At 51.7% G+C, this 17,529-nt stretch overlaps 1 protein-coding gene across 1 annotated transcript in view; it reads left to right on the plus strand.

The window, feature by feature from the left end:
- Positions 1-17,072, plus strand: part of Wtip (WT1 interacting protein) — a 25,072-nt gene extending 8,000 nt beyond the window's left edge. Inside the window, 7 exon segments of the mRNA XM_027430251.2 lie at positions 4,769-4,870; positions 11,508-11,575; positions 11,715-11,777; positions 11,921-12,051; positions 12,967-13,018; positions 14,031-14,099; positions 16,342-17,072. Of these exon segments, the coding sequence (XP_027286052.2) occupies positions 4,769-4,870; positions 11,508-11,575; positions 11,715-11,777; positions 11,921-12,051; positions 12,967-13,018; positions 14,031-14,099; positions 16,342-16,482 (626 nt within the window). The 3' untranslated portion in view covers positions 16,483-17,072.
- Positions 17,073-17,529: the final 457 nt, after the last annotated feature.

The raw sequence follows: 17,529 nt of genomic DNA on the forward strand, positions 1-17,529 counted from the left end.
ACATACACATATATGGATATTTTGCCTGCATGTATGTGTGCACCACGTGTGTGCCTGGTGCCCGCAGAGGCCAGAAAGAGGGTGTCAGAGCCCCTGGAACTGGAGTTACATGTTTGTGAGCATCCGTGTGAATGCTGAGAATTCAACCCCAGTGGGTACAGCAGCCAGCCAGCCAGTGTTTTTAACCATTGAGCCAACCTTCCAGGTCCTTATTTTTTATTTTTTGAGACAGTATCTTGTTTGGAACTTCCGGCATAGACCAGGCTGGCCTCAAAATCACAGGAATCTGCTAGCCTCGGCCTCCCCACCTGTAGATGGAAGTTTCTATGTCACCTGGTCCTGCAGCCCTTAGTCCCAAATAAACACACAGAGGCTGATACTGATTATAAACTGTTTCGCCAGTTTGGCTAAGGCTTCTTATTGGCTAGCGCTCTCTCTCTCTCTCTCTCTCTCTCTCTCTCTCTCTCTCTCTTTGGTTTTTCGAGACAGGGTTTCTCTGTGGCTTTGGAGGCTGTCCTGGAACTAGCTCTTGTAGACCAGGCTGGTCTCAAACTCACAGAGATCCACCTGCCTCTGCCTCCCAAGTGCTGGGATCAAAGACGTGCATCACCACTGCCCGGCCTTGGCTAGCTCTCTTCATTGTCAACCCATTTCTATTAAACTGCATTGCCACGAGGCTGTGGCTTTTCCGTAATGCTCCGGTATGTTATTCTTTGGGTGGTTACATGGCATCTCACCCCTCCCCCAACTCTCTGCCATTCTCTTCCCAGAATTCTCCTAGTCTGCTAGCCCTGCCTATATTTCTTGCCTGGCTAGATCCTGCCTGACCGACCATAGGCTGAAACAACTTTATTCATCAAACAATAAGAGAAAACACATTGACAGCATCCCGAAGGACATCAGTCAAGTAAATGGGGAGGCCTGTTTCTCATAGCCGGTGAGGGCGTCAGAAGACGGAAGGAAGAGACATTTGGCAGGGTGTGGGGTGGATCACTGAGGCCTGGACGGCTGGCATGCCAGTTACTTTCTGAATCAGGACTAAAGGAAAGGAGCGAGGTCAAGCTTAGGGAACGAACCAGGTGTGGCGGGCATAGCCACAATACACACTACTTGGGTGGCAGGTTGAGGGCTTGAGCCCAAGATACGGGAGCAACACAGAGAGGACCTGTGAGATGAGTCTGTTAAGACTTTTTGTGCTAACCCTGACACCTGAGTTCAGTTCCCCAGGGACCACATGGTCAAAGGCACGGGCACAGGACAGCTGAGAGCTTGTATCCTGTTTGCTTTTTGTGAGACAGGGTCTCTCTGTCAGCCCTGGCTGCCCTGGAACTCTCCATGTAGACCAGAGATCCGCCTGCCTCTGCCTCCTGAGTGCTGAGATTAAAGGGGTGCGCCACCACCGTCTGTCAGAGAGCTCGCATTTTTATTTGAAAGCTGGAGGCAGAGAAAACAGACTGGGAATGGCCTGAGTCTTTTGAAACCTCAAACCCCTCCCAGGGACACACCGTCTCGTCTCAACAAGGCCTCCTTCCACCAACAGGGACCAAGTGCTCAAACTTGAGTCTGTGGGGGCCAGTCTCATGCAAACCACCACACACATGCTGGGTGACTGAAGGGAACAGCTTTTTGGGTCTCTTGGAGGGCTGGGCTGAAAGTGCACAAGGCTTAGCGCCAGGCATCCCCCTAACACTGCTGGTTAGTCCTGCGTCTGTTCCCTGTGTGGCCTGCTGGGGTAGTCCCGGTGCCATGCAGTCTCACCAGAACTCTGCATAAAAAGCGCTGTCCTTTAACTTTATAACGTCAAGACCACAGAGGGACTGTCCTTCGCCGTCCTATGTGAAAAATCACACACCTCCCGATGTCGGGTGTGAGCTGCTAAGCTGAAGCTCTAGTCCCTAGATGTATGTATTTGTAGACCAGGCCATACTATCCAGACTGTGCTGTTCTGGAACTTTCCATGGAGCCCAGAGTGACTCTGAACCTGAGATGCACTACTTCAACCTCTCCAGTGCCCTAATGGGTGGCATGTGTCAACATACCTGGCCCTCTTTTGTTGGAGACAAGGTCTTTCATAGCCCATGCTGGCCTCCAGCTCACTGTATAGCTGGCCTGTCTTCCAAGTGCTGGGGTTACAGGCGTGTGCCACCATACCCAGCTACCCGAGGTGTTTTTTTTTTAATAGATTCTTTGTAAGTTTTTAATTTATTTTTACTTTTATTTGTGTGTGTGTGTGTGTGTGTGTGTGCGCGCGCGTGCATGCCTGCTTGCCTGTAATGTGCACCATGTATGGACTGCAGAGGTCAGAAGAGGGCTTCTGACCCCTGGAGTTCTGGGTGGCTGTGAGCCACCATGCGGGTGCCGGGAATCACTCTTAACCACTGAGCCATCTCTCCAGCCTTGCTTTATTCTTTTCCTCTTTGACTGATTCGTTCTGTGTCCGTGAGTGTTTGCCTGCGTGTGTGTATCTATAGATACCATTGCATGCCTGGTGCCCTCAGACATCAAAAGAGGGCATTGGACCCTCTGAAACTAGAGTGATGGACGGTCATGAACCAAGTGGGTGCTGGGAATTGAACTCAGGTCCTCTGCAAGAGCAGCCGGTGCTCTTAACCACTGAGCCACCTCTCCAGCCCCTTGATCTATTTTTTTCCATCTTTTTTAAAAACAAGTTTTTATTTTATGTATATGGTGCTCTGTCTGCAGGCCAGCAGAGGGCACCAGATCTCATAACAGATGGTTGTGAGCCACCATGTGGTTGCTGGGAATTGAACTCAGGACCTCTGCAAGAGCAGCTGGTGCTCTTAACCGCTGAGCCATCTCTCCAGCTCAGATCTGTTATTTCTTTTTAAATTTTTAATTTATTTTTTACATCCCTTCCCTCCTCCTAGTCCCCCCCACACTTCTCACCCCTATTTCCGTCCACTCCTCCATTTCTCTTCAGAAGAGAGCAGGCCTCCCATGGATATCAACCAGCCATGGCATATCAAGGCTGGACAATACAACCAGTAGGAGGAAAGGGTCCCCAAAGCAGGTAACAGAGTCAGAGACAGCCCCCGCTCCCACTGGTAGGAGTCCCACAAGAAGACAGAGCTACACAACTGTAATATATGTTCAGAGGGCCTAGATCAGTTCCATGAACGTTCTCTGGTTGTTGGTTCAGTCTCTGTGAGCCCCTGTGAGCCCAGGTTAGCTGATTCTGTGGGTTTTCTTGTGGTGTCTTTGACCCTCTGGCTCCTACAATCCTTCCCTCTCTTCCTCAGGACCCCCCTCCCCCCCACACACAGTTTTGCCTAATGTTTGGCTTCAGGCCTCTGCATCTGTTTCTACCTTGATCTATAAAGACTTATTTATTTTTTTATTTTATGTTCATTGGTGTTGTGCCTGTATGTATGACTGTGTGAGGCCAAATCCCCTGGAACTAGAGTTACAGACAGTTGTGAGCTGTCATGTGGGTGCTGGGACTTGAACCTGGGTCCTCTAGAAGAGCAGATAGTGCTCATAACCACTGAGTCATCTCTCTCGCTCCCCTTGATCTGTTCTTTTTTTAAAAGATTTTATTTATTATGTATACAGTCTTCTGCCTGCAGGAGATCTCATTCCAGGTGGTTGTGAGCCACCATGTGGTTGCTGGGAATTGAACTCAGGATCTCTGGAAGAGCAGTCAGTGCTCTTAACCTCTGAGCCATCTCTCCGGCCCCTCTCGCGCCCCCCCCCCATCTGTTCCTAACTGGCCTTACTTCTCTCTATCGTATTTGTTTCTTTCTGACATTATCATTGTCATCGTCATTACTGTTTTCTTGTTTGAGGCAGGAGCTCCATATAGACCCCCAGCTAGCCTGGAACTCTGAGCTATCCTTTTGCCTCTGTCTCCTGAGTGCTGGGGTCCCAGGCTTGCATCTATCATCCGACGTGTTCCCTACTCATCTGACGTCATGTGACTTCTGCTCTGTGTCCTTCTCTGGAACACACGGTCCTTGGGGGCTTGGGAGTTTTCTGCACTACAGTTTCTCTACATAGAAGAGACGGTGCGTGCACCATAGAGGCAGAGGCAGGTGGAGGCCAGCCTGATCTAGTGAGTGAGTGCCAGGACAGCCGGGGCTACACAGAGAAACCCTGTCTTGAAAAAACAAAAAAATAAATAAATAAATAAATAAATAAATAAATAAATAAAGGGGGAAGGAAGGAAGGAAAGAAAAGCAGTGTGGGCAGACGGCAGACCCTGTTTGTGGAACGTACTAGGGAGTCTTCGAACTTGTGCAGCTGAGGAAGGGCACCTGTCAGGGGCAGTGAGGCCTCTGGGTATTTATTCTGAAGAGCAGGATTTGGTTCCGAGGCAGTAGGAAGGTTGTCTCAGTCTGTGATGCAGGGGCGTGGAGTGCTATTTCTAGGTCTGGCGCTCATGGCCGTAGCTGATGGCTGCCTTGGCCGGGCTCTGCCTCTGGGGTGCTCTGTGAAGGGAGCTCTTTGATGCTCAGACAGCAGTAGCTGCCCCTGTGTGCCGCCTGTATCCACCGCCTTTGTCATCCCGGTGACCGGGAGGATGGATGGCTTCGGCTGAAGGTTGCGTACTGTCCATCATGGCAGGGGCATCGGGGCGGCGCCTCGCAGCTCAGCCGGATTGAACTACCACCCTCCCGACCTGCCTCTGGTGGCCTCTATCCACCAGCCAGCAGTGTCCTTGTTAGCTGTGGGGACCTGGTGGTGCTGGCCCCGGGGCCTGGCTCCGTAGGACACGGTCCCAGCTTCTCCTCTCCCCCCCTCCCCACAGGCATCTGTATCAAGTGTGGACTCGGCATCTACGGAGCAAGGCAGGCGTGCCAGGCCATGGGGAGCCTGTATCACACCGACTGCTTCACCTGTGACTCCTGCGGTAGGTGACAGCCCCGACCCCTCCCCCGCTGCCCTGGCACTCGCTGGCACCCAGGTCCGAGACAGGAAACACTCTGGGGTGTAAGGAGGCTGCACGAATTCTCCCTAGTACATGGCTGGCTCGTGACACCTTTCTGGGCCTGGCCTGTCTGAGAGGCGGAGGCCTGAGGAGGGAGCCACGGAACCACCGAGGGACCTTTTGCCGGCTGCTAAAGCCCCCCCCCCCTTGGCTGTGGTGCTTCCGTCCACATGGGGGGTCTGCCTGGGAGGGATGGGTTACGGTGAGGGGGCTTGTGCCATCTGGACCTGAGCTGATGATGCTTGTAAAACATGTTTTAGATTTATTTTTTTACTTTGTGGGTATGAATGTTTTGCCATCGTGCATGCATGTGTACACACACCGCATGTGTGTCTGTTGGCTGGCGTTGTTTAATGGCTGTGAGTCACCGTGTGGGTGCCGGATGAGGCCCCGCTTGGGATATTTCCATACTTTATCACAGTAGAATACCTAGTGTTGACTCAAGAGAAGCTAGAGCGTGAAGACGGTGGCCTTGTCTGTAATGCTGGCACTCAGGAGGCCGAGGCAGAAGTGGGGTTCAAAGCCAGCCTCGGTGACGTAGAGACCCTTCCTGAAAAAGAACCGATGGGATCCCTGTGTGTCTAAGGATGCACTACCATCCCCCGAGGCGTCAGTTTGGGCAAACCTACTTAGGGTAATGTGAAGAGTCCCTCTTAGACCTCACGTCTCCGTCCCTCTGGCTAAGTCAGTAATCCACATTCATCTTATTCCCAACAAAGAAATGTTGTCTGCAGCAGGGTTAAGTGCACTATGGTTAGTTCCTCTCTCTCTCTCTCTCTCTCTCTCTCTCTCTCTCTCTCTCTCTCTCAGCTCCCTTCTCTCTCTCTCTCTCACACACACACACACACACACACACACACATATGTTTAGTTTTTCTTTTCAAGACAGGGTTTCTCTGTGTGACACAGTCCTGGCTGGAGACCACGCTGGTCTGGAACTCACAGAGATCCGCCTGCCTCTGCCTCCCGAGTGCTGGGATTAAAGGCGAGCGCCACCAACGCCCAGCTTGAGATTTTCTTTAAAGGGGGGCAGGACAGGGGCTGGAGATGGCTCAATCAGTAAGTGCTTGCTGCACAAGGGTAAGAACCTGAGTTTGGGCCGGGCGTTGGTGGCGCACGCCTTCAATCCCAGCACTCGGGAGGCAGAGGCAGGCGGATCTCTGTGAGTTCGAGGCCAGCCTGGTCTCCAGAGCGAGGGCCAGGACAGCCTCCAAAGCTACACAGAGAAACCCTGTCTTGAAACACCAAAAAAAAAAAAAAAAAAGAACCTGAGTTTGAGCCCCAACCTCCATGAAAAAAAGCCGATTGTGTCTCAGAGCTAGGAAGGTGGAGACAGCTGACCGGCTCCTCTGGTGAATCCGTGAGCTACAGGGTCAGGGAAATCCTGTCTCAAAGAGTCAGTTGGAGAGCAGTCAAGTAGGACATCCAGTGCTGACCTCTGGGCTTTCACAAGCACGTTCACACATACACAAATTTAATTTTGCCCTGTTGAACTATAACGTCAGAATTTCTTTTTCTCCTGACTGTGACCTCCAGTCAGGCTTTCTGTGGAGCTGCCACCAGCCTGATGGGCCTGAGCTCTGCTGTCTAGACTTGTATGGGAAACGAATTGTTTGCCTTCTGCTACACAGCAGTAGACTGTGCTCCCTGCTTCCTGGCAGCTTTTAGCCACAGATAAGCTCTGGGGGTTGAGGCAGGCCTGTTCTCAGGCTGGGGTGCCTCGGGCTGTCACCAGCCCTTTCAGCCCTTGAGTTTGGCTTTATCCTGAAGGGCAGCTGCTCCCATGAGGGTGATTTTTCTTCTAGCCCATGTTGCATGTGTGAGTAGTGTACTCCTGACTGCCACAGAGTCAGTTTGAGCAGGCCACGCTTGTGTCTCCGTGTAATCGCTGGCAGACACTAGACTATGCTGCAAACTCGCTTGTAGCATTCATCCGTGCTCATGTTTTCACTTCTCTTGTGTGAATTGCAAGCCGTGGGATACTGGGGTCACAGGGCATGCATGTGTTTAACTATAGGAGACTGCCGATTGTCTTCCCAAGGAGCTGTACCATTGGCAGTCCCCCGTGGAAACTTGCGAGCCACAGGGTCTGCACAGCTGTCTGTCAATAATTGGCGCTGTTGTCCTTCTAAGGAACCGTTCTGCTGGGTGAAATCTCATTACGAGTTTAACATCCATTTCCCAGTGAGCATCTTATTGTTTGCTTTTTGCCATCAATATGCCTTCTTTTCTTTAAAAATACATTTTTATTATGCGTGCGCGTGCGTGCGTGCGTGCGTGCGTGCGTGTGTGTGTGTGTGTGTGTGTGTGTGCGCGTGCGCGCGCACATGTATGCACTTGTATGTATCTCAGGGGGTGGGACATAACTTGCAGGACTCAGTGAGGTCTCAGGGGTCACACTCAGGTCTTTGTTGCTGAGACATCTTGCCAGCCTAATATGTACTTTTTGGGAGAAGTCTGTTCAAAGCTTTTGCCTATTTTTATAAAATTGGCAATTATGTGCCTCCTTCCACCCCAAGACAGGGTGTCTCTGTGTAACAGCCCTGGCTGTCCTAGAACTCGCTCTGTAGACCAGGTTGGCCTCAAACTCACAGAGATCCTCCTGTCTCTGCCTCCTGAGTGCTGGGATTGCAGGCGTGCGCCACCGCAGCCTAGTCAGGGTTTTTTCTGGGGGGGCACTTTTAAATATCGTGCATGTGTGCGTGTGCATATGTGTGTGTGTGTGTGTGTGTGTTTGTGTGTGTGTGTGTGTGTGTGTGTGCGCGCACATGTCTGTCTGTCTGTCTGTCTGAGGGGGGACTATGTATATATGAGTGCATGTGCCCAAGGAGCCCAAAGGTGCCATCTGTGGTTCTGGAGTTACATGTGTCTGTGAGCCGTCCCTTGTGGGTGCTAGAAGCTGAGCTCAGGCTCTCTGCAAGACTAGTACATGCTCTTAACCACTGAACTGTCTCTCAGCTTCTGTTTGGAGTTTTTTGTCTCTCTCTGTAGCTAGCTAGCCCTGGCTAGCCTAGAACTCGCTCTGGAGACTAGGCTGGCCTGATACTTACAGAGGTCTTCCTGCTGCTGCTTCCTGGTTACTTGTTTTTTAATTGCTGAGTTGTAGGAGTTTACTTACAAACATGTAGGTCCAGATTATTTGGCAGGTGTATATTTTGTGAGCAAAATCTCTTTGTGTGTGTGTGTGTTTTAAGGATTTATTATGTATACAGTGTTCTGCTTGCATTTAAGTCTGCACACTAGAAGAGGGCGCCAGATCTCATTGTAGATGGTTGAGAGCCACCATGTGGGTGCTGGGAATTGAACTCAGGACCTCTGGAAGAGCAGACAGTGCTCTTAACCTCTGAGCCATCTCTCCAGCACCCCTCTTTGTGTGAGTTTTCAAAACTATTTTAGTGATGCTTTTGTTAAGAAATGCTGAATTGGACTAGTCCCAATTCATCAGTTTTTGTGTGATGGCTTTACAGGCATGAGCAACCATACTCATTTTAGGTTGTTTGTGTTTATGTTTAGATTGGTAAAAGTTTTATGTTAGAGTTTTATGTGTGCAGAGGCTGGAGGTCAGCCCAGGTGTTGTTTTTTGGGAACCTGTGTGTGTGTGTGTGTGTGTGTGTGTGTGTGTGTGTGTGTGTGTGTGTATTTTTGAGACCATCTTTCACTGGGACCTGAGGCTTACCAGTTAGGGTAGTGTAGCTGGCCAAGAAGCTGCAGATACCCCTGTCTCTGCCTCCTCGGCATTGAGACTGCAAGGGTGTGCCACTATACTCTGCTTTTTATGTAGACACTGGGGATTGAACTCAGGTCCACAGGTCACAGCCACCACCCCAGCAGTCCTTGCCAGTTTTTGTATCTTATTTCTACAAAAAATAAATGCTGAGATTGGACAGCATTTACAGGTGAACAGGGCTGCCGTGAGCTGGGAAGGATTCAGACTTTTGTCCTGCAGCGTGACACTCCTCATGGTGCTGACAGAAGGCAGGGACTTCAGGGTAGCAGTCTTCAAACTCACTTCCCAGGCTGCTTGGTCCTCCACTGTCATGGGATGGCGGGTGGTCCTGGGAGATGCTGCACGCTGTCTGTGAGGCAGCCCTTAGAAACCTCAAGCTTAGGAATTGTAACTTTAAAAATATTACTGGCTGGGCAGTGGTGGCACACGCCATTAGTCCCAGCACTCGGGAGGCAGAGGCAGGAGGATCTCTGTGTGTTCGAGGCCAGCCTGGTCTCCAGAGTGAGTTCCAGGACAGCCTCCCAAGCTACACAGAGAAACCCTTTCTCAAAATAAATAAATACATACGTACATACATAAAATATTATTATTTAGTTGGGATCATTGTGCTGCTCAGCACAGTCTCAGACTTCTTAGTTTGAGCAATCCTCCTGCCTCAGCCTCTGGAGAAACTGGAGCTTTAGGAGCCTGACCTTCACCCCAGAGGCACTCACCACTTCCCCAAGGGAGATGCTTGAAAGAAGAATCCAGACTGAGATCTGCTAGCCTTTGCCTGCAAGATACGTGCGAAGACCTGGGGAGCTGGCTCCCACCATGCTTTCTCCAACTGTGTCTTCTTAGATTTCCTCAGGCTAAGTCTGGATTTAGAGCATTCATGGCCCTACCCATAATTCCCTAAGTGTGTCCTTAGCGTTGCTTTCCACCTTTATGCTGTTGCCAGTATGGTTTCTTTTTCTTATTTATTTGGTGTGTGTGTGTGTGTGTGTGTGTGTGTGTGTGTGTGTCTGTGTCTCTGTGTCTCTGTCTCTGTGTGTGTTTCGCTCAGTGCCAGCAAAGGCCAGGAAAGTGTGTCAGACCCCCTGGAGCTGGAGTTACAGCCAGTATGGGCCACCTAATGAGAATGCAAGGGACCTAATTTGGGTCTTTGGCAAGAGCAGTGTGCAGTCTTAACCAGTCCTCTTTTCCAGCCTCATAAATGTAGTTTTAAAAATTGCAGCTGTGGCCAGGCGTTGGTGGCACACACCTTTAATCCCAGCACTCGGGAGGCAGAGGCAGGCGGATCTCTGTGAATTTGATGCCAGCCTGGTCTCCAGACTGAGTTCCAGGACAGCCAGAGCTACACAGAGAAACCCTGTCTCAAAACAAAACAAATTATAGCTTCATTTTCCTAATACTTGTTGCCAGAATAAAAATTCTATTGGACATTTGGTTTTTATATGCTGGCCTTCTATCCTGTCCTGCAATCATAATGAACCTAGTAGGGTTAGTGGGTTGCTAGTGGTTTTCTCTACAACACAATCATGTCATCTATGATTATAGATAGCTTTACTTCTAAGTAGTCTGTGCTGCCTATAATTCCATATGTCTCATTATTACGTACTGCCCGGAACTTCTAGTACAAGACTGAATAATCCTGTTTTTTTTGTGGTACTGGAAATCTAACCCAGAGTCATGCCCCAGCCCCTCACTGGGGGATTCTAGGCAGGTCTTCCCCAGTGAGCCACACCCCCCAGCTCTGAGGGTGTTTACACAAGGTGTTCCTGTATATCTCAAGTTCAAGCTTGCCCCGAACTCCTACTGCCTCTGCCTCTTAAGATCTGAAATCACAGGTGTGGGCCACCATACTCTGCCACAAAACTGTTCCAGAGGAAAACGATTTAGTATCTCACCAGCGTGCGTGCGTGATGCAGCCTAGCGCTTTTCACGGACACCTTCACCAGGTTGAAGTTTCTTCTTTTTTTTTTTTTTAAATAATTTATTTAACTAATTAATTTTATGTGCATTGGTGTGAAGGTATCAGATCCCTTGGAACTGGAGTTACAGACAGTTGTGAGCCACCATGTGGGTGCTGGGAATTGAACTCAGGACCTCTGGAAGAGCAGTCAGTGCTCTTAACCTCTGAGCCATCTCTCCAGCCCTGAAGTTCCTTCTTATTGGTAGTAGCTAGGGTGCCCCCTGCCGGATGGCAGTGCCAGGTGAGGCATGGGGGGGGCACTCTTCCTGTATTTGCTTTGATTACAGTTTTGTCGACTGTTACAGTTTCTTCTGAAATACTGTTTTTATCTAGGAGAGACCAGGCTGGCCTCCACCTAGGCTTTGGAGCCAAGAGTGACCTTGAGTTTCTGATCCTCCTGCCTCCATGTTCCAAGTGCTGGGATCACAGGCTTGTGCCACCACACCTAGCTTCATCGTCTGGGTTTTGAAGTAGCTCTGTCTTTGTAGCCTAAGGCTGTCCTCAGAAGTTAGGGTCCCACCTTCACCTATGGGATGCTGGGTTACAGGCGCGAGACACCATTCTGGCTTGAAATGTTTATAGCACCAGCACAGCATTAACGGGATGTTTAGAGGGGGCTAAGAGCAGGGCTACTGCTCTTCCAGAGGTCCCGAGTTCTAGTCTCACGAGGTGGTTCACAGCCATCTATAGTGTGGTGTCTGATGCCCTCTTCTGGCATAAAGATGTACATACAGTTAGAGCACTCATAAAGTTATAAAGGGATGTTTAGAGATGCTCGTAATTTACTTTCTCATTGGCTGGAGGTGAGTACTGACATTCAAGCCAGGTTCCTCCATTCCTGGTTTTAGCATCCCAGGGAGCTCCCCTTTTCCCTTCCAGGGAGACGACTCCGCGGGAAGGCCTTCTATAACGTGGGTGAGAAAGTGTACTGCCAGGAGGACTTCCTGGTGAGTCTGCACTGTGTTGCTGGCCGAGCTGGGTGGGAGCAGGGGCGGGACCCTTCTTCGGACTCCCATGCAGACCTGAGGCCCGCCGCACTGAGTCCCCTTTGTCACGTGACGTCCCGGATCCTGTGTCCCCTCTCAGTACTCCGGGTTCCAGCAAACAGCTGACAAGTGTAGCGTGTGCGGACACCTTATCATGGAGATGGTGAGAGCCTCCCCTGTGACCCAGAGTTCCCCAACCCCGGGTGGAGTCTGAGGGCCCCACCCTCTCCTGTCCCAGGCCTCCGTGGCCTCTTGGGGGCAGTGCCGAGTCTCTGGCCCACGCTGACTTTCCGGTGCCTCCCCCAGATCCTGCAGGCCCTTGGCAAGTCCTACCACCCGGGTTGCTTCCGCTGCTCAGTGTGCAACGAGTGTCTGGACGGCGTTCCCTTCACCGTGGATGTGGAGAACAACATTTACTGCGTTAGAGACTATCACACGTGAGTTTCCCCTGCTGGAGCAGTGTGACCTGCAGCCGATCCCTCACCGCCTCTGTCTCCCGCCTATCTCTGCCTCTTTGGTTCTGGCCTCTTTTTCCTTTTCTCTGTTTTCTTAGAGGTCGGGGCAGGTGTCTTAGTGACTTCCCATTGTGGTGCCGGTCTTCACAAAACAGTGTCAGGAGAGGTTGGTTTGGGCTCACGGTCTCAGGAGCTGTCCACCATGATGGGCAAGGCCTGGTGTTGAAGGCCTGGTGTTGAGGGCAGCTCTGGCTTTGGTGACAGGAGCAGGAAGATGGGGACACCAGGAAGGACCCCGGAGTGAGCTGCAACCATTATGTTCCCAGAACAGCACCGTCTGCTGGGGAGCAAGTGTCCCGACACATGAGGCTGGGGAATGCCCACATTGAAGCCATAAGGGCAGGGCAGGGGCATTGGTGCTCTCTGGTCCCCTCTTCTGGATAGCCTGGCCACCAGTTCCCTCCTGCTTTTGCCTACATGTGCCCCCCTTTTTCCTGGGGCCTCGCCAGACTGTTCCCTACCATCTGCCTTTTGCTCCTGGGAGAAGGGCCTGGTGCCATTTGGGCAGCCAGTCTGTTGCTTGCTGTCACTCCAGGCTCTGGCCTCAGAGCCCTGGGTCTGTGCTGCTGCTGACATTGGAGACTGCTGCCAGCATTTGCCCTTGGTACTCAGGGTGGAGCAGAGGTCTCCCCTAGGGATGGTTTCAGTCTGGATATCAGGGGCTAGAGACTGCATGGGAGATGGCTGGAGAGAGCCTGAGGCCGTCCTGGAGGAGGAGGGAGGGACAGATAGGAACTGTACCACCTGCAGGTCCACGCTGGGGGCAGGCTATCTGCCCTTGGGCCCTTGTCTCCGCTCGCTCACTCACCTCACGCCCGGTTTCCTTTGTTCTTCTAGGGTGTTTGCACCCAAATGTGCTTCCTGTGCCCGCCCCATCCTCCCCGCACAGGTAGGGATACTTCCAGGGAAGCAGCAGGTGCCTGGCCCTGAGGTTTTGCTCACTCCTGTCCGCCCTGCCTCAGATCCTGGGCCACAGGAGGAGTGGACAAGGGTGGCAGGGCCCGGCACTCCTCAGGGCTGAGGCATGTGGCGGGTGGGGCAGGTGCACCCTGGATGCATTGCAGGGAAGAGGCAGCCCTGCTCCTCGTTTGTCTGGCTGCAGCACTCTGCTCCCTTGCCTGTGTGGGGAAGGGATGCTCACTGGGCTCGTCCTTCAGTTCTGCAGTGGATGCTGGGTGGCCTAGGGCTACAGGAGCAGGCAGGGAGGCCTTGGCCTGTGCAGCTCTTGATTTTGGGTTCTTCTTCCTGAACGCCAATCTGTTTAGGTTACCTTCCCGAGGAAACGTGGCTGGTGGTGCGAGTTCCTGACTCAGGAGAAGTAAAATAGCATGCATGAGCCAGCACCCATGTGACCTTCCTATTGTCACATGCATGGGTGTGGCTCCAGTTAGGGAAGATGCACAGGGCACATACACATCACTCGTGGGCACGTGCTGAAGTGCCATGTCACTTGGCACATTGTAGAGAGGGGTGCTTAAATTTTCTTTATTATTATTATTATTATTATTATTGGTTTTTCGAGACAGGGTTTCTCTGTGGCTTTGGAGACTGTCCTGGCACTCACTCTTGTAGACCAGGATGGTCTTGAACTCACAGAGATCCACCTGCCTCTGCCTCCCGAGTGCTGGGATTAAAGGCGTGCGCCACCAATGCCCGGCTCAGTTTTCTTTATTATTTATGAACATTAATGTTTTGCCGTGGGTGTTGGGTCCCCGGAACCGGAGTCACAGACAGCTGTGAGCTGCCATGTAGGTGCTGGGAATTGAACCCAGGTCCTCTGCAATCGCACTCAGTGCTCTTAACCACTGAGCCGTCTGTCCAGCCTGAGAGGGGTGCTGTAAAGGACAGGTCACAGTGCTCCAGGTCCAGGGGCACAAGTGTGAACCCTGCTCTTCCTCTAGGGCTGTGAGACAACCATCCGTGTGGTGTCCATGGACAGAGACTACCATGTGGAGTGTTACCACTGTGAGGTAAGTCCTGGCCTCACACACGGGCGTGGCAGGCACACCCTCCCCTCCCCCCGCTCCGTTGCACCTTCACCCTGGGTGTCTGTTCCTGGGCTCCCCCAGCAAGCCTTTCCTTTCTTTCCACCCGTGCCCGATTCTCTTTCAAACAGTCAGGTTTCCACTAGGTGGGCGTTGGATTTAGTGGGATAGATGGGATTTAGAGTTGGCAGTGTCCACATAAGGTGATAAATCACAGGTTTCCGTGTGTGTGTGTGTGTGTGTGTGTGTGTGTGTTGTGTTGTGCGTGTGCGTGTGCGTGTGTGTGTGTGTGTGTGTGTGTGTGTGTGTGGTGTGTGTGTGTGTGTGTGTGTGTGTGTGTGTGTGTGTGTGTGTGTGTGTGTGTGGTGTGTGTGTTGTGTGTGTGTGTGCGTGTGTGTGTGTGTGTGTGTGTGTGTGTGTGTGTGTGTGTGTGTGCGCGTGTGCGTGCGTGCGTGCGTGCGTGTGACTCCCAGCCTCAGATCTGAAGGGTGATTTCTAGTAGAGGATGAGTATGTCACTTCCGGTTACTGTAACAAATACTGGAAGTCACCCACTTACATAAAAAGGGTTTACTTCAGCTCGGTTGTAGGGGTTTTATCCCATGATGGTTGGTTGACACCGTTGCTTTGGGCCTGTGGTGCGGCAGAGCTGCTCACCCCATAACTGGTAAAGAAGGGCTGGAGAGACCTTTGAGATGGCTCTGTGAGTCATACCTGCTACTGAGTCTCGGGACCTCAGTTCAATCCCTAGGACCCGTGTTGTGAAAGAGATAGATGACTTCCTGTCCCCATTCCAGACAGGGTTTCTCTGTGTGTAACAGCCCTGACTGTCCTGGCACTCACTCTGTAGACCAGGCTGGCCTTGAACTCACAGAGATCTGCCTGCCTCTGCCTCCCGAGTGCTGGGATTATAAGGTGTATTGCCGTGACTTATAACTTTGATTAACTGCTCCTGCCCCTTTCTGTACCTCCAACTTGCTCTGCCTCTCACTGGTGTCTCTGAGCACTTAGATTCATCCGCCCCTCTCTCTCCTGAAGTTCCCCCTACCCTCTCCTGCCTAGCTATTGGCTGTTCAGCTCTTTACTAAACCAATCAGAAAGCGCCTTATCAAAGAGACATCTTCACAGTGTACAAAAAGGTTATCCCACAACAGCCTGGCTGTCCTAGAACTCTATTGCTGTGCCTTTGGAATTATTTTGATAGCCCAGGTTGGACTCAAACCCAATCTCCTACTTCCAGAGTTAAGGTCTACTAAATATATTTGGAATTTTTTTTAAATTTTTTTTTTAGATTTTTTTTATATATTTACTTTGCATACTGTCTTCTGCCTGCATGCCAGCAGAGGGCACCATTCAAGGTGGCTGTGAGCCACCATGTGTTTGCCGGGAATTGAACTCAGGACCTCTGGAAGAGCAGTCAGTGCTCTTAACCTCTGAGCCATCTCTCCAGCCCCATGTTTGGAATTTTATTGCTTTTGTTTATTTGAGACATGGTCATGCTGTGTAGCCATGGCTGGCCTGGAACTTGACTTTCTGCCTTTGCCTCTGGAATGCTGGGATTCCAGATGTGGCTCCCACACATGGAAGTTGGCTGTCGCTTTATTAATTTTTTATTACTATTATTATTATTAAGAGTTTAATGTTTACTTGTGTGTGTGTATGTGTTGGTGCCCATGTCTCTGTGTGTGGAGTGCAGAGTCGGAACTGGAGTTAGAGGAGGCGGTCGGTGGCAGTCTGGCTTGTTCTGTGAGTGCGGGGATCTAAGCTGTGGTCCCCATGGTTGTGCAGCAAGCCCTTAGCACTGAGCCGTTTCTCCAGCCCTGCCTTGTTCTTAAAAACCAGAGCTTGTGAAGCTGGGCGCACACCTTTAGTCTCAGCGCTCTGGAGGCAGAGACACATGGATCTCCGTGAGTTTGAGGCCGGTGTGCTCTGTTAGAGAGCCAGTTCCAGGACAGCCAGGGGTGTGTATAGAGAGACCCTGTCGCAAGCAACAAGCAAAGCAGGATAGCTTGTTAGGCTGAGCCCACATTTAATAGCAGTCACTGTCCTTTCCCGGAGGCTGGACTTGATCCCAGCTCCTTGGGTATCAGAGGCTGCTCCTCTCTGTGTCACTGAGGTCCCCAGCCGCCAGGCATATCCACCCCAATCCTGATGTTCCTTGGGGGAGGGAGGTTGCCCCACCTCCTGCTTACTGGTTGCTCAGGGTTATGGCTTTTCTTCTGCTGCAGGACTGCGGGCTCCAGCTGAGTGGGGAGGAGGGTCGCCGCTGCTACCCCCTGGAGGGCCACCTGCTCTGCCGCCGATGCCACCTGAGGCGCCTTGGACAGGTCCCGCTGGCCTCACCGGCTGTGCACGTGACTGAGCTCTGAGAAGCAGCCCCCAGGAGAGAGGGGTCCCTCCCGTCCCTGTCTCCTCCCCTCCACCGAGCTGCTGTCCCTTCCGCAGGGGCCGGACCCCCGCGACAAATAAGCAATTTCTATTTATTCACCTCTCCGTGCCTCAAGCCACTTCCCCTGCTGGGTTCCAGGAGACCTGTACCTGCAGCCTTGGGACAGGCCCCCTTCCCCGCGCCTGGCCTCAGCTCCCAGAGGCAGGGCTTGGAGGGCCTTGGTGCTGTGGGGGAAGGGTGCCTTCTTTGTGTTGCACTCACAGCCAGGGAGCAGCGACAGCCCGGGAAACCCCACCGAGATTTGGCCTTGATGGGCGTTTTCAGCCACAGCTCTCCGCCTTTTTAGATCCCGGCTTGGGATGCTGCTTTTCTAGCACCCTTCAGCCTCAGAAGATGGTGAGCGAATCCCAGGCGCAGAGAGAGGGCCCACGGCGGCTCCCTGCACACCCCGGGGAGCATCTGCCAGCTCCACCACAAAACCATGTGATTTGACTTAAATTAAGTTTTCCCCCCCCTGGAGGATGTTTGCATTTTCTTTAAAAGAATATAGTTTTCTTCTAAAAACTCTGACCAAGGTGGTTATTATCTTAGTCACAGCAGATTTCTGCGTGCACACACATTCATGGACCATGTAGCTAGCTGAGGTGGTAAGAACATTTGTAGCTTTAACTATTTTTGCATGAAATCTGCTTCAGATTTCAGTGTGGGGTCATGTGTCAGACAGAATCTTTCGGAAAGGGACCTCAGGAGCCACATGTAAATCAGACTTTCTTACTTCCTGGATACTGGGAAGCTGAAGCTGGGTAATGAAGACATTGAGCCTGTGCCTTTATGTGGCACTGGCCAGGTCACCTCTGGGTACTGCTGCCGGAATCCTCTGTTTTCAGTGGTGGGCATGGCTTTGGTTTGGTCTCGTTTATTTCTAGTTAGAGTCTCCCTTTGTAGTAACCCAGGCTGGCCTCGACTTTCCTCGCCTCCTGGCCCTCTGCAGCGATGCATTTCTTACGTGTTTGTGGAATGATTTAAT

The sequence above is a fragment of the Cricetulus griseus genome, chromosome 9 (genome assembly GCF_003668045.3).
Source record: "Cricetulus griseus strain 17A/GY chromosome 9, alternate assembly CriGri-PICRH-1.0, whole genome shotgun sequence".
NCBI classification, from domain to species: Eukaryota; Metazoa; Chordata; class Mammalia; order Rodentia; family Cricetidae; genus Cricetulus; species Cricetulus griseus.